Here is a 16,260-nt window from a genome sequence, read left to right on the forward strand (position 1 = left end):
AAGGGAAGCTGCTAGGAACTGAGTGAAGCTTCTAGAAGCTGTGGGTGACTGCCAACTGACTACCTCTTACTTTAAAGCCAAAGAAAGAAAAGGATTCCAGCTGATAACAGCAAAAAAGAAAAAGACTTTATTGAATTATTTGGCTCATAGAACAACTAATAAGCCCCCTCCAAAAGAGGGGAGTAAAGTCTGGGCATTCAAAAGCACTCTAAATCCTTCCTCAAAACTAGAATGTTTGTGAAGATGCTGCTGCTGTCACCAGAATGTATTGTATACTCCACTTTCCTCCTGCTTGCTATAGATTGAGAAATTCCAGGCAGAAACATCTGATTAACCATTTTTTGTTACATGGCTGCAAGGGGAAGGGATGCTGAGAAAGCAAACATCTGGTCTTTTATACAGTGGGCAGAGAACTGACCAGTGGTTTTTAGGGGTGGGAAGACAGTGTGACTATAAGGGGATAGCATGAGGGAGTCTTTTTAGGGTGATGGAATTATTCTGTCTTCTAATTGTTGTGATGGTGACAGATATACTTGTGTTAAAATTCATAGAAGTATACAGTAAAAAAGTTAATTTACTAAAAATCAGGAAACAACAGATGCTGGTGAGGCTGTGGAGAAATAGGAACACTTTTACACTGTTGGTGGGAGTGTAAATTAGTTCAACCATTGTGGAAGACAGTGTGGCGATTCCTCAAGGACCTAGAAATAGAAATGCCATTTGACCCAGCAATCCCATTTCTAGGTATATACCCAAAGGATTATAAATCATTCTACAATAAAGACACATGCACATGTATGTTTACTGCAGCACTATTTACAATAGTAAATACTTGGAACCAACCTAAATGCCCATCAATGATAGACTGGATAAAGAAAATGTGGCATATACACACCATGGAATACTATGCAGTCATAAAAAAGAATGAGTTCATGTCCTTTGCAGGGACATGGATGAAGCTGGAAGCCATCATTCTCAGTAAACTAACGCAGGAACAAAAAACCAAACAATGCATGTTCTCACTCATAAGTGGGAGTTGAACATTGAGAACATATGGACACAGGGAGGGGAATATCACACACTGAGGCCTTTCAGGGGGTGGGGGGACAAGGCGAGAAAGAGCATTGGTACAAATAGTGCATGCAGGGCTTAAAACCTAGACGACGGGTTGATAGGTACAGCAAACCACCATGGCACATGTGTACCTATGTAACAAACCTGTAGGTTATGCATATGTATCCCAGAACGTGATTTTTTTAAAAAAGTTAATTTACTATATGATAATTAGAAAAAAAAAAACCTACAACTATAGCCTCATGACTGTTGCAGAAATGAGGACTGTAGTAACTACCCACAGTCCCTCCCTGTCTCTTTTGGGTACACATTTATACATAATAATTCATTTCCCTGCTTTTCCTCTACTGTTTTATGTAAGGTAAGTTTATGGTAATAACTGTATCATTTAGTCCACATGTTATAGGATATGAAGATGGGATTGAGACAGAATTAGGAGGGAACATCACCCATGGATGGATCTAAGTAGCCAATAGAAACTTAGGTCTTCCCTTAGTGGTGAAGATTACTGCACTTATGTTCTGTGAGGGAGATTTATGTTACAATAGGCAGGATCATGCTGCTGCTGCTGTCAGTTATTTACATGGGAAGAAGGGCGTGTTGTAAGGTAAACGAGGCAAATAACATGAATTGGTACGTGTGGTGGACAAACTCTGATTTTTACAGAGCATCCTCTGTGACCCACACCTCCTAATGTTTATGCTTTTGTATAATAATCTCCCCTTGAGCATGCACAGGACCAGCGATTTGCCTTTAACCAACAGAACAAAGTGAAGGGGATGGGATGTGTCGACTGTAATTATGTTATATTATATAAGACACTGTCTTGCTAGCAGATTTGCTCTAAAGACTTTTCTTGGTGGCTTGATAAAGTAAGTGGCCATTTTGGGGGAAGTCTATGTGGCAAGGAGCTGTCCACAGAAGCTGAAGGCAGCTGTTAGGAACTGAGTGAAGCCTCTAGAAGCTGAGGGTGTCTGCCAAGTGACTACCAGCAAGAAGCTGGTGGTCCAGACTGGAAACCATAAGGAAATGAATTCTGCCAACAGCCTGAGTGAACCTGGAATGTGGATTATTCCTTAGTTGATCCTTTACATGAGAACCATCCTGGCTGATACTTTGGTTGCAGCCTTGTGAGATCCTAAGCAGGAGGTCAAGCTAAACTGAACCCAGAGTCCTGACCCACTGAAATGGTGAGATAATAAATGTGTGCTGGAATTACTTATGCAACAATAGAAAACAAACACACAGTTCAATTTGCTTTCCACCCTCTTTATTTGCCTTTGTATACTGTAGAGGCTGAAAAGCTAAAAGTAAATTTCCTAGATTCCTTTGCAACTAGGATTCTGGATTTATTAGAGGCCAATCAGATGCATACATGTGAGACTTGAATGACAGAAGTGAGGTGTAGGTTATGTTTCTGCCATTTCTGCTGGTAAACATAATTGTGAAGATGTTTGGCTGTTCTATTGCAATTCAGTCATCGGTTTGTGGGTGATGAGAGGCAGGGTGCCTGGCATCTATTTTGCTAGTGTAAATCACAGCAGTTGAAGCATGGCTCCTGAGGTAGCAGCAGTAGTGATGGCTTTTTATGACAGCAGTAGGAAGTAGCAGTGTCCTTATCACCGAAGAGTTAGCTATTCCCTTGGTGGCCTGATAGTGGTGTGTCTTTGGAAGTTGTTCTTGAAAGCTCAATTTAGCCCATCCTCCTGATAATTATGTAAGCCATTTGTTATCCAGTAATAAATCTTTTCCTGCCTAAACTAATTAGAGTGAATTCTGTTCTCTGCAGTTGAATTCTAACTGATAAAAGAGGGAAGTCCCCAAGTGATATCTGAGTTAAGTATAAGTAAAAATGTATCTTAGTTCTGTATGAACTGAAATCTAGAAAAAGAAAAAAAAAAGGCTGAACATGGTGATTCACACCTGTAATCCACACTCTGGGAGGCTGAGGCGGTACGACTGCTTGAGCCTAGGAGCTTCAGAACAGCCTGGACTACATACATAGGGAGACCATGTCTTTACAAAAAAAAAAAAAAAAAAAAATTAGCATGGTGGTGTGTTCCTGTGGTCTCAGCTACTTGGAAGGCTGAGACGTCAGGATTGCTTGAGCCTGGGAGATCAAGGCTGCATTGTACTCCAGTCTGGGTAACAGAATGAGACCTGTCTCAAAAAAAAAAAAAAAAAAAAAAAGAGAAAAAGGAAAAAAGACATCATAATAAATAATATTAATCTTTTTAAGTCAACCATTTTTCATGTTTAGTAGATATATTTATTTTTATAAAGACAAGTAAAGCCACCTTATAACATATTTCATTTAATGCAAAAGGTATAATGAACTGGTTTGGTTTAACACAACTACATAAGATTTTTAATATTAAGAACAACCTGTTTGGTTAACAAGATAGCGGCTATAAAACTATAATGTTTAGTTTGTTTCTCCTGCAGACTCAGAAAATAAATGTATTCTTTTTGCTTTGCATTTATAATCTTTTTGCAAGTCAAAAATCTCTTTGTGTATTCAATTTTAATTAATCTAGGCTAAAATACAACGCTCAGTAATCTGTACTATTCTGACTTTAAAATCATATCAAATGTTAATAACATATATAAATACAACTGGCAAAATATTCAACAAAGTCTGTACAATAGTGCCTTTGTATACATGTGTCTTTCTAGAGCTATTTCAGTATAATTTAAGAATCATTTCATAATAGCAGACGTATGATAGTTTTCATATAAACTATTAATTGAGCTCTAAAATATGGACATAGTTCAGTAAATCATTTCTGAGAAAAGGCATAGATGTTTATTTATCAACTATCTCTTTAAGTGGTAGTTTCCTTGAGAAGACAAGGTTGATGAAATCATTTTAAAGACACTACTAGTAAGTGTTTAGCTAAATCCAATTTATGAAATTTTCAAAGGCTCAACTTGAAAATTCTTGAACTTCTTTGAAAATAACATTCTATGGGCAAGGAAGCCACATGTGTTAAGCTTTGTTCACAGTGGATTCTTGCCAAAGGCTGACTATGCCAATTTCCTCCAAGAAAGGGAGACCTCTTGAGTCACTCTGAAGGTCTGCTGTTTCATGGTGTCGCATCTAGAAAAGTCAAAGCGTTCATAACCGAAGTCTTTTGTAAAGAAAGAAGCTCCAATGAATGATTTCTCCCCCAATATCCTAAGTCAATTGATTAATAAATTGCTTTTGGCAGGAATAGCACAGAACAGTGGGCAAGTGTAGTTTGCTTATTTAAGTGCTAACAAAATCCATTATCTCTAAATGGACTGTGTAATGATTGAAATATAAGCAGCATTAAGTATATAGAAATTACATATCTAAATTGGATAGCCAAAACTTTTTAGACAGATGTCAGCAATTCTGTTACCTTGCAATCATTACATACAAGTATACTTTATGTGCTTGCCAGATGAATATGATAATTCAGTCTTAGTGTAACCATTCTTTACTATCTAATGTAAATTAACACATGACTGGTGAAAATCCAAAATCTAAAGCTAGAACCAAAGCGGTCATAAGCTACTCTGGGACAAATGCCACAAACAGCAGTGCCCAGAATTTCTAGTGATTTATCCGTCTAATGAAAGACCTATATAGTTAATTGAACTGTTTTTTAAAAGGCTGGTTTTATCCAGCTTAAATCCAAATCCAGTATTGTTTTTTTCTTTATATCAGCCCAGAGTTTAGAGTCATTGATTTGCTTTTATCAGTAACAGAGTTAGCAGTGTGAGTCAGCAGCCTCTGAACCCCTCAGGTAGGAAGGCTGTAGAAGGTACTTAAAAAATCATTTATTACTAGAAGACTGAATGAGATTAACTTTAAAAGGTTAATAATATTTCAGTGAGATAACTTGAAAACAAGGGACCCAAATGGTAATCTTCTAGATAATTTGGAAAGTAGGGCTTATTGATTGACATGACATATCAGCCTCACTAACACCCAAGAATAACACCATCTTTTCAAAATCATCAGTAATTCATATGTAAATAGCAACATAAGCTAGTAATTTCCTTACTAAAAGTGATATGCTTATGCCCTCTGGTGGTAACATTTACCATATTCCCCTGATATTGCATATATTGTGAAATATAAAAAAGTATATTTATATTTGTTATCTCAAATATCAAAATTTGAGATAACAACAAAGGAATGACGCATTGTGCTTCTGGATATATATATATTTGGCCTTCAGTCACATTGGTAACAAGATAAATCCCTGAACCCTACTCACAGGAATCAAGCTGACAGCTATAGGAATCTTAGTAAACTTGTCTATGATAGGTAATTTCTAAGGGATTTGCATCTTGGTTCTAGACCTTAACTGACAAGTCTTTGCATTTTCCAGCATGGCTTTTACATCTATGGGTTTCTCAAAAAACCTCACCAATGCTGGTTCATTCAACAGCGATGCAAGAATCTGTTCAAATGCAAATGACCACTGAGGTTCTTCCCTAAGAGAAGAAGGATCTTTCTCCAAGTGGCTCCCTATTTTTTCCTCACTGGGTCTTCCAGAAGCACAGACAGTACCAGAGAATCCTTTGGCTGATGATGTAGGGCTATGTAGTTTTCTTCCAACTTCTTCCATCCTGAGTAAAAGGCTGGTTACAACAGCAATGGCTTGATACAATGATTCTTCTTCAGGGTCCTCATGAAATAAGTTATAGAGGGTCTTTGAAAACTGAATAAACTGAGACTAGAAAACACAAGTTGAAAATATCACATTTGAATATTAGAGTTAGCAAATATAAAGAGAACTTAGAAGTGAATAGTCTCCTATATAGGATTTGTACCATATAAGCTTCACCCTAGAAGTTATAAGAACTGGTGATGAATCCCAAAATAAATCTTGGTTCTAGAGAGTATGGGCCAGGCGTGGTGGCTCACACCTGTAATCCCAGCACTTTGGGAGGCAAAGGCAGGTGGATCACCTGAGGTTAGGAGTTTGAGACCAGTTTGGCCAACATGGTGAAACCCTATCTCTACTAAAAACAAAAAAAATTAGTGGGGTGTGGTGGCAGGTGCCTGCAATTCCACCTACTCGGGAGGCTGAGGCAGGAGAATCGCTTGAACCCTGGAGGTGGAGGTTGCACTGAGCCGAGATCACGCCATTGCACTCCAGCCTGGGCAGCAAGAGAGAGAAACCTCATCTCAAAAAAAAAAAAAAAAAGATGAGTATGAACCATGGAAGAAAATTCTTTTAGATACTCTCACATCTTGCCTGATAGCAGTACATTATATCCAGACTAATTCCTGGACTGTTTGCCTGCCAGCATTACTTGAATGTCAGGTGCTATTTTCTTTTTCCTATACAAGGTCTTGCTGTGTTAACCAGGCTTGAGTACAGTGGTGCAATCATAGCTCATTGCAGCTTCCAACTTCTGGGCTCACGTGATCCTCCTACCTCAGCTTCCCAAGTAGCTAGGACTATAGGCACGTGCCACCATGCCTGGCTAATTTTCGAATTTTTTGTAGAGACAGGATCTTGCTATGTTGCCCAGGCTAATCTCAAACTCCTGGCCTCAAGCAATCCTCCCACCTTGGCCTTCCAAAGTGCTGGGATTACAAACATAAGCTACCATGCCCAGCCCAAGAAACCCATTTGGACATGTTTCTCTTTAAAGGCTCAGTTGGGGACTAAGTGGATAGATAAACTGGTTTGCTTGCTAATTGCACCTAGATGATCCAGATATTCCTAGAAGATACCTGTCAATTTACAAAAGCAATTCCAACATAAGAATTCTACAAGTCAATCATCCTACCAGAAAAGCTTATCTGTAAACAAAAAACAAGTACAAAAGATATACTTCATAATAATATATTGTAACAAACATTTTTCTTTCTTTCTTCATTAATCTACAGTTTTAGTGTTCATACATATGTGTTCATATATATATATATATATATATATGTATACACACACATATTTTTTTTCTTGGTTCCTAGTTCACAACTTCCATAGTCTTTTGTTATAATCTTTTCTTATAATGCTGGGTGTATTAGGCTGCAGGGGCAGGCCTCAGAAAACAGAATATTCTCCCCCCTATAATCTTCTTCCCACCTTTCTTTTTTCTTTCTCTCTCCTTCCTTCCTTCTCTTCCTTCCTTCTTTTCCTTCCTTCCCTGCTTCCTTCCTTCCGTTCCTTCCTTCCTTCCTTCCCTTCCTTCCTTCCTTTCTTTTTCTCTTTCTTGAATCTTCTCTCTACTCTAATCTTCCCACCTTTCTTTTTTCTTTCTTTCTTTCCTCCCTTCCTTCCTCTCTCTTTCCTCCCTTCCTTCCTCTCTCTTTCCTCTTTCTCTCTCTCTCTCTCTCTCACTCTTCTTGCCCAGGCTGGAGTGCAATAGTGCAATCTCAGCTCACGGCAACTGTTGCCTCCAGGTTTCAAACGATTCTCCTGCCTCAGCCTCCCGAGTAGCTTTCTGATAGTTGATTTTAGGACTCTCTCCAGAGAGGACCCTGCCTCATACCCTTGGGGGAAAGAATGCTGACATCATGAAGCTTCCACAAAAACCCAAGAGAATTGGGTTCAGGGAGCTTCTGATAGCTGAATGCATGGAAGCCGACAGGAGGAAGGTAAAGAAGAACTCATCCACATGCCGGGAGGATGGCACACCTCAACTCCCTGGGGACAAAAGCTCCTGCCCTCGGGACCCTTCTAGACCTTGCCCTATGTATCTCTTCTTCTGGTTGTTTGTATTCTTTAAAATATCCTTCTTAGTAAACCAGTATATATAAGTATTTCTCTGAGTTCTGCAAGTCTCTCTGTAGCAAATTAATCGAACCCAAAGAAGGGAACATGGGAACCCCAACTTGAAGTTGGTCAGCCAGAAGTTCAGGAGGCTCAGACTTGTGACTGGGGGAAAGCAGGGAGCAGTCTTGGGGACTGAACACTCAACCTGTGGGATCTCACACTATTTCTAGGTAGGTAGTGTTGGAATTGAATTGCAGGACACTCAGTTGGTGTCTGCTGCTCAGTGGTGGGGAAAACCCCCACACATTTGGTCACAGACGTTTTCTTCTATGTAGATGATTGTTATTGTTGTGGTGTGAGAGCAGAGGGAAAAAGGCAGTTTGAGAGAGTTTTTCCCTAAACAATATTATTGTTCATTTATAGTAATTCTAGAATAAATATATTATACTGACTCATTTTAAAAAGTACTTATTCAATTGTCAAATGATACAGCCCACTGAAAATCATGAAGTTATTTGACAGGTTTCATTTTGGTAAAGTTCTCAGGATCCTCAGTATCTGTGCTAACCAGATTTTAATTAAAAAAAGAAGAATATATTTTAATTAGGCAGTGTATAACAAAGAGATGAACTTAAAATTGCGTTCAGATATAAGATCATTAGGAACCAGGGTGTGACCCATCTCAGTAATTTCTCATTCCCAGTATCTAGCGTTGGGTTTGGTATCTGGTAGGCAGTAAAAAAATGTTTACTGAATAAATGAACATTTCCAATAAAGTTAGAAATATATTACATATACATATTTTTCTATAGGTACATGTGACAGCAGAGGAATTCTCTGAGACACTAGATGCATTTATGTGTTAAAAATAAAAAAAAATTGGGCCGGGCGCAGTGGTTCATGCCTGTAATCCTAGCACTTTGGGAGGCCAAGGCAGGTGGATCACGAGGTCAAGAGATCAAGACCATCCTGGTCAACATGGTGAAACCTCGTCTCTACTAAAATACAAAAAATTAGCTGGGCACGGTGGCGCGTGCCTGTAGTCCCAGCTACTCAGGAGGCTGAGGCAGGAGAATTGCCTGAACCCAGGAGGCGGAGGTTGCGGTGAGCCGAGATCGTGCCATTGCACTCCAGCCTGGGTAACAAGAGCGAAACTCTGTCTCAAAAAAATAAATAAATAAATAAATAAAATCATATAAAAATTTCTTCCCAGTCTTCCATGCTCATCTGAAACTTAGATAACACATAGATTATTTAACTATTTTGGGAATAGCATGTTAGCTGTTTCAGAGGTTACACCCAAATTCATACAAAAAAGCAACAACTTAGAATTTTAATTTTGAAAATGCTATACCTGATTCATTCTTGGTAGATCCTTAATGTTTTCTTCTTTTTTGAAAAGCTCATCTTGCCATTGACTTAGATATGCTTGAATATCAATTTTCCCTTTGCCTGAAGAAAGGGAGTAAAACCATTTCATAAGGAACAGACCACTATACTTTTCCAAATTTCAAAACTAATAATTATGATTAAAAGGTATTTCACTGAGATATAAGGTTCCATCTTTTTTAATCCAGGAAATGATCTGAAATTACCTTTCATTTCACCCACTGGCTCTCAGAATACTTTTTCCATTTCTGTTTAGACTAAAACTTTTACTTTGGGAAGACTGGGGACTAGGGAAGATGTGGCAAGAGAGGGAGAAAGGACATATTTAGATTAAAACAATACACCCTGACTTAATAATGCAAATTTTACTTAGTCATTCTCATGTATACTACTAAGTTTAAAACAGCTTCTATATTATGTTCTTAATATGCATATATTGTACCAAAGTGAGCCAGGCGTGGTGGCTCATGCCTGTAATCCCAGCATTGTGGGATGCCAAGGCGGGCAGATCACCTGAGGTCAGGAGTTCAAGACCAGCCTGGGCAACATGGTGAAACCCCGTCTCTACTAAAAACGCAAAAATTAGCCAGGTGTGGTGGCTGGCGCCTGTAGTCCCAGGTACTCGGAAGGCTGTGAAGGAGAATGGCTTGAACCCAGGAGGCAAAGGTTGCAGTGAGCCGAAATCATGCCACTGCACTCCAGCCTGGGTGACAGAGCAAGACTCCATCTCAAAAAAAAAAAAAAAACAACAACAAAACCAAAAACACAAAGGGTCTGGAGTGGGTCTTTTTCAAAAATTCGAAACACTTCTAATTCATTCAAAGAGTTTAATCAAGATAATATTAATGTTACTATTTAAATAAATAATTATTTCAGATTCCTTGAAAATTGGATGGAAATACTGGGGAAGCTACTACATTTAAAGAGACTTGGAGCAATTGATTATTTTTAAGTAAATATTGTTCAAAAACATTAAAACAATGATGAGCTTTTGGAGAGCAATTTGACATCCTGTATCAAAATATTAAATATGCATACTATTTGTTCCAGCATTGCCATACCTCTATGAGTTTATCGTATATTAAAGAAATATTTTTAAATTATCCTAAAGCATAAGTATAAAAATGTTTGTTGTGGCATACTTTGCAATAGAAATAATTTGAAACAACATAAATGTTCATCAATATTGGTCTAGTTATTGAGATAAATTATGGTACAACCAAACAATGAAATACTCTGCATTTACTAAAAATAATAAGGTGGATCCAAATGTACAGACATGGAAATATGTCCATGATATATTGCAAATTCCAAAAAAATTGTACAACAGTACTTATGGATTTTTTTTTAAAAGAGAGATGTCTGCATACATTTGTGTATACATAGAAATAGATCTGAAAAGGACATAGACAGAAATATTTTTGGGTAGGGTTGAGTGAAGGCAAAAGGACTTAAGTACTGTCTGAATTTCTTTTCCGAGAATTATATATTACTTTTGTAATTAAAAATAAATCTTTTTAAAATAACAAAATCAAATGAATATAGGTCATTTACTATCACATTTTCTATAATTTCTGAGACATTAATAGCCTTTAAAAGGAATTCACCTTTTCCTCTTTTGTAGCTATCCTTATTTACATAAACAACAACTAAATAAATGACAACTCCTAGATCATAGTACCTTTTTCAGGACTGTGTTTTGCTGATTCTGCTTCCTTCTCATTTGCAGGCTTGGAAACTAGAAGAAAAGACATAACTGCATTCTGTAAGACGTTTAACAAATACTCTTTGAAAGTAAAATAATGTTTCACATAGACTTATAAGCACACGTTATTTTATTCAATTCTGTGAACAAATTTTAGCTGACTTGACCTCCTATCATTAGAAGAAAGAGTATTCCAAAACTTTCACAGTTAAAAATAACACTGGGGGAAAATCCACATTTAAAAAAATCCTATAAGGAAGTATACCAAATATTAAGTATTTATTTCTGGGTGGTATTTTCTTCTTTGTGACTTTCTTTAAATAAAATTGTATTACTTTTATTATCGGGGAAAAAAAAAACCACATACTGGACATCAGAAGAGTGTGCTACGGAGCCCTGAATGTGGCAATAACTCATTGTGAAACCTTGTACAAGTCACTTCTCTCTGGGCCTTAGTGCCTTTATCTATAAAATGAAAGGGCTTGATGAGATGATTTGTAAGGTCCCTTCAAACTTAATGTTCAAACACTTTAACGTATAGTAACCACAAACATACATTAATCAGGGTTCTTCCCTCTATAAGACATTTAATATTTATGAAAATAAACTAAAGGACACAAAAATAAACTCATATCACTTTAAATTATATCTTGGAGACACACCCATCCCTGTCTCCTACGCCTACAGTAATTTATAATAAGTATTCATTGTTTGAAAAATAGCTATGACCTTTAATCATCAAAGATTCTATGGTATTTTATAAAGGCATGAAAATAGTCTAATACATTTTAGAAATTTCTGCAACATAAGTAGAAACAAAATACTTTGAGTCTTCAATAAGCAAGAAATTCCACAAATCAAAGCCCCAAAATGCAATTTGGTTAATTGGTCAAACATTTATGGACTATGCTAATTGCTGTGGTGATAGAAAAGACGTATAAAGCAAAATGAAGCCCAATTTTAGCTGGGTAAAGAATATCTAAGCAGAAAGATATCTATTGGTGACTAATCATCAAAACAGTTAACATTTTACACAGGTATTTACCATGGAGCTGACTAAAATAAAGTAATTCTTCCTTGGAAAGTTCATCTCCTTTTGAAGCATCCTTAGATTTCACTTCAGTATAAGCTGAAAACATACAAATAACCCAAATTACATTTATTAACCATTAGGGGCAGAGATGAGATTCATAATGGGTCAGGTAAATCTGGCAACAGGGTGTTAAAGAGTTTCTGTATGAGAAAGATGTAAGTGAAGAAATGTAGAAATGGTTCTACTCTATTGTATAGTAAATAACAAGAAGTTCTTCATCATTTTGAGTTCTATTATTTTTCCTACTTGTGTTTTTAATCATTTTTCAAGAGCTATTAAAAGCTGAAAGTTTTAAAATCTGGCATTTAGAAATCTCTGAAAACGTGACCTCAGTCATTTAAAAAACATCCTCAATAGTAAGGAAAACAGAAAGTTGAGTGCTTTGCTTTACTTCTTACCTGTGCTTTAACATAATGTTAAAAACATAATGCTTTTCCTATTTTTGATCCCTATATTAAAAGCATAGTTGATGACAATGTTAAACATTCTAACAGTAGCCTGATTTGACAATGTAAACTCCTTTTATTTGAGACGGAGTCTTGCTCTGTTGCTAGGTTGGAGTGCACTGGGGTGATCTCGGCTCACTACAAACTCCACCTCCCTGGTTCAAGCGAATCTCCTGTCTCAGCCTCACAAGTAGCTGGGACTACAGGTGCACACCACCACGCCCAGCTAATTTTTGTATTTTTAGTAGAGATGGGATTTCACCATGTTGGCCAGAATGATCTCAATCTCTTGATCTTGTGATTCACCCACCTCTGTCTCCCAAAGTGCTGGGATTACAGGTGTGAGCCACTGTGGCTGGCCAACAATGTAATCTCCTTTTATAATTAAATTTTTAGGTGGTTTGTCTTCTGCTTTTAATGCTGTGTTTGTGATTTGAGTGTGAAGGTTAAAGATGGTCTTTAGCTTGTTGGTCTGGTAAAGAATGTTTCCCGACTATCCTGAGAAGAGCTGAAAAGGGATCCCAGGTGTAGCTTTAAACAAATAATGAGGTGCTGTTTGTTTTTGTGAATTTCTCAATCTTGGCTAAAAGGTACTTTTGGCAATGCTCCTTCAGTTTAAAGCCTAAGACTGTTTTCACAAAGTAGGGATCAGGCCTTGGTATGGCATCCTCTTCAGGCCAGTGGGAAAAACAAGTAAACTGAATGGTGTGGTAATTTTGAGGTAGTATGGAAGAATATAAAGAAATGTGAGCTTTGGAGTCAGACCTCATTTTGCTATGCAATTTACCAGCTATGTGATCTTTGGCAAATAATTTAATCTTTCCAGCTCTCAATTTCCTTATTGTCAAAATTGGAAGGATAATACCACCTATCAGGGATATTGTGATAATTAAATTTAAAAAATGCATGTAAAGTAAATGTCTTGACAGAGCAAGTGCTCAATAAATGATAGCTTTTATTTGCTTCCTTTTAAAAATACTTAATATCCCTGCTGCCTGGTCCCATTTTTCAGAATAATTTGCAGTATTTTGCAAGTTTGGCAGTTTGTCTGAAGTTAATTTCTACTCTAATGACAATAACAACAATTCAACGTTATACCAACAATCCAATGATATGTAATTCTTATATACAAACTATTTTTCATTAAATTGACTACTAACAGGAAGGAAACTTGTGGGCCCATGTGTTACACACAACTTCTTCCATAGAAGATCACTGTATCTGTATCAGCAAAAGTAGTCATAACATAATTTGAGGGCCAAAATGAAGCAGTGATCTTATATCATGGTGAAAATTAGGTTAGTTGTTTAAAAACATCTGTAATTATACCTGTTAAAATGGAATAAATTCCTGCTGTACATCATTAAAGACTGGTAAACTCTTACCTGGAGGAATATGCATCTTAAAAAGCAGCTTAATCTTCTCAGTAAAACTTCCATTGTACATTATGTCTGTTCAATAAAATTCAATTGTAATCATGTATCCAAAGAACATTCAATCAATTTCAGCAACAAAGATTAATTAAGATATAGATATTAGTCAAGAATTAGGATTCAGAAACCTGTTACTTAAGCTAACAATTAAAAAACCATCTAGTCAGTCAGATTCTCTCCTTCAAGTGTATAAGTATATAAGCAAAATACTCTTTATCAAATAAGTAAAATCCTGTCCTGCCTAGCTCCTTTTCCCCAACCTCAGATTTCTCTTTTCTTTTGAATGAGGACTATGCCTTGTTTCAGGAGAGAACTGTTCTTCAAGGGGCAATCCCTGACAAGAAAGCATGCTGGGGCATCAGGAAAAGCAAAGGAACAATATTTACAGGTACAACATCTTGACTGTTTGTAGGTACAACATGTTTGTTGGGTATTTCTCTATCACTCTTCTAGGTTATGTGGTTGAATTTTTATGGAGGAGGGAAGTCCTTCTGTAGTACCCACGCATCTGAGTGTGGGAAAGTTGGGACATTCTCTTCCTTATGTTAACCCTTAAAACACTCACATCTAACAGCTTGCTTTTCTGAAAGGGTTGGGGAAAATAATATCAAAATACTTAGATTTAGCAACAAATACAGAAAAGTGTCCATTTATTACTAAAGCTGAACACACTGTAACCCATGGTGATATAATCTGACTAAATTGGCAATAATAGCCAGTACTAAGTATTTATAGGAGCACCTTTGTGTTTTGCTTAAAAAAAATATTGGATGTCATCTTACCAATTGCAGAGGAGAATTCTTTGAAGTTTATAAGGCAGTCAGAGTTTTCATCCAACAATCTGAATGTCCATAAAGCTAGTGAGTCTCTATTTGCAGAATGAGCCCAGGGACTCAACAAGTGATACAACGCTCTGAACTGCTGGCAGTCAATCTGATACTGTTCCAAATATGGCAGACTGGGGTCATGATGCTTCAATACTTGACAACCCAAACACCAATAACAAGATAAAAACAGTTCTTTCTATTAAAAATAAATAAAAAGGAGAGTTATCAATTAGAAAAAGTAATTTTGGAAGATTTTAAAAAACATGTCTACTAAAATAAAGATTAAAATATTTAGAATGGCTGTGATACAATTCTGCTAAAAAAAGCATTATTTTTCATTTAAAGAAGAGCAACAGTACCTTAAAGATGACATAAAGTTCATCCAATTCATGAAGGCTCAAATTCACATCTTGTGATACAACACGCAACTTTAAAAAGATTAAAAGCAATTTAGAACACAGAATTTAACATTGCAGTACAGAAATTCTCTTTAAATTTACTTAGAGTCTCTCTCTGCTAGAAGAAAATATTTGTATTTTAACTTCTTAAATGAATAATAAAAAGTTATTATATTATGAAGTTATTAATATTATCTATTTTATCCATTTAAAAAGTAGTAGTTGACTACAGTTCAATTCCACTCAAATATGTACTTTGATATTCATCTCTTCATACTCAGAAATCACTGCAAAAGGACAGCCACTTAATGTCTATAAATATAAGTAACAGCATTCTAAGTCTTATTCCATATATTCCTCTCTTGCCACATAAGCAGCATATCAAGTCATCATGTGATGTTGCCATTAAATACTTCAAAGGCATAGGGAGATGTACATTCCCTTTCTATGCAAAAAAACATAATCCAAGAAGTAATAAGCTTAGAAAATATGTAATTTTATCCTATTCCATGAAGAATAAGCACTAATGGTACAATGATTATGGTATCTAAGAAATATAAAAACAAAGGTAAAGAAAAAGCTAGAATTGATGAAATAGGTAAAATTAAAAAAAAAACCCCAGTAGGCTCAGTAAATAAAATTAAGAGTCAGTTAAATGAAAAAAATCAATGAAATAGACGAATTTCTGGCAAGTGAGATGAAAGAAATCACAAATGACTATCACTGAGAAGTAGATAATATAAGCACGGATACAGAGAACATTTAAAGTGCCCAGCAGGGGCATGGTGGCTCACACCTGTAATCCCAGCACTTGGGAGGCCGAGGTGGGCAGATCACTTGAGGCCAGGAGTTCAAGACCAGCCTGGCCAACATGATGAAGCCCTGTCTCTACTAAAAATACAAAAATTAACCAGGTGTGGTGGCATATGCCTGTAGTCTCATCTACTCGGGAGACTGAGGCACAAGAATCACTTGGACCTGGGAGGCAGAGGTTGCAGTGAGCTGAGATCATGTTACAGTACTCCAGCCTGGGGGACAGAGTAAGAATCGTCTCAAAAAAAAAAAAAAATGCCCAGCAAAATGGCAAACTAGAAGCAGATCATGGGTGCTGCTCTTAGGGAGGGGAAACAAAGGGAGTAGTGAACACTGACCCTAAAAGCTGATCATCTAAGAAACCACACTGGGAAC

At 36.7% G+C, this 16,260-nt stretch overlaps 1 protein-coding gene across 3 annotated transcripts in view; it reads right to left on the bottom strand.

Annotated features, from left to right (window-relative positions):
• Positions 1–3,368: 3,368 nt before the first annotated feature.
• Positions 3,369–16,260, bottom strand: part of TBC1D8B (TBC1 domain family member 8B) — a 64,287-nt gene continuing 51,395 nt past the window's right edge. For 2 of the 3 annotated variants that reach the window (XM_064361975.1, XM_064361967.1), the window contains 7 exons: positions 15,034–15,102; positions 14,630–14,870; positions 13,800–13,865; positions 11,921–12,004; positions 10,852–10,926; positions 9,136–9,233; positions 3,369–5,786 (listed from right to left, as the gene is read on the bottom strand). In XM_064361975.1, the coding sequence (XP_064218045.1) occupies positions 5,382–5,786; positions 9,136–9,233; positions 10,852–10,926; positions 11,921–12,004; positions 13,800–13,865; positions 14,630–14,870; positions 15,034–15,102 (1,038 nt within the window). In that variant the 3' untranslated portion in view covers positions 3,369–5,381. The remainder of the gene's footprint in view (positions 5,787–9,135; positions 9,234–10,851; positions 10,927–11,920; positions 12,005–13,799; positions 13,866–14,629; positions 14,871–15,033; positions 15,103–16,260) is intronic. The other variant, XM_012451671.2, reaches the window with a different exon arrangement.

Source organism: Aotus nancymaae, unplaced genomic scaffold (genome assembly GCF_030222135.1).
Source record: "Aotus nancymaae isolate 86718 unplaced genomic scaffold, 86718_ANA_hifiasm-v0.15.2.pri h1tg000004l, whole genome shotgun sequence".
Lineage (NCBI taxonomy): Eukaryota > Metazoa > Chordata > Mammalia > Primates > Aotidae > Aotus > Aotus nancymaae.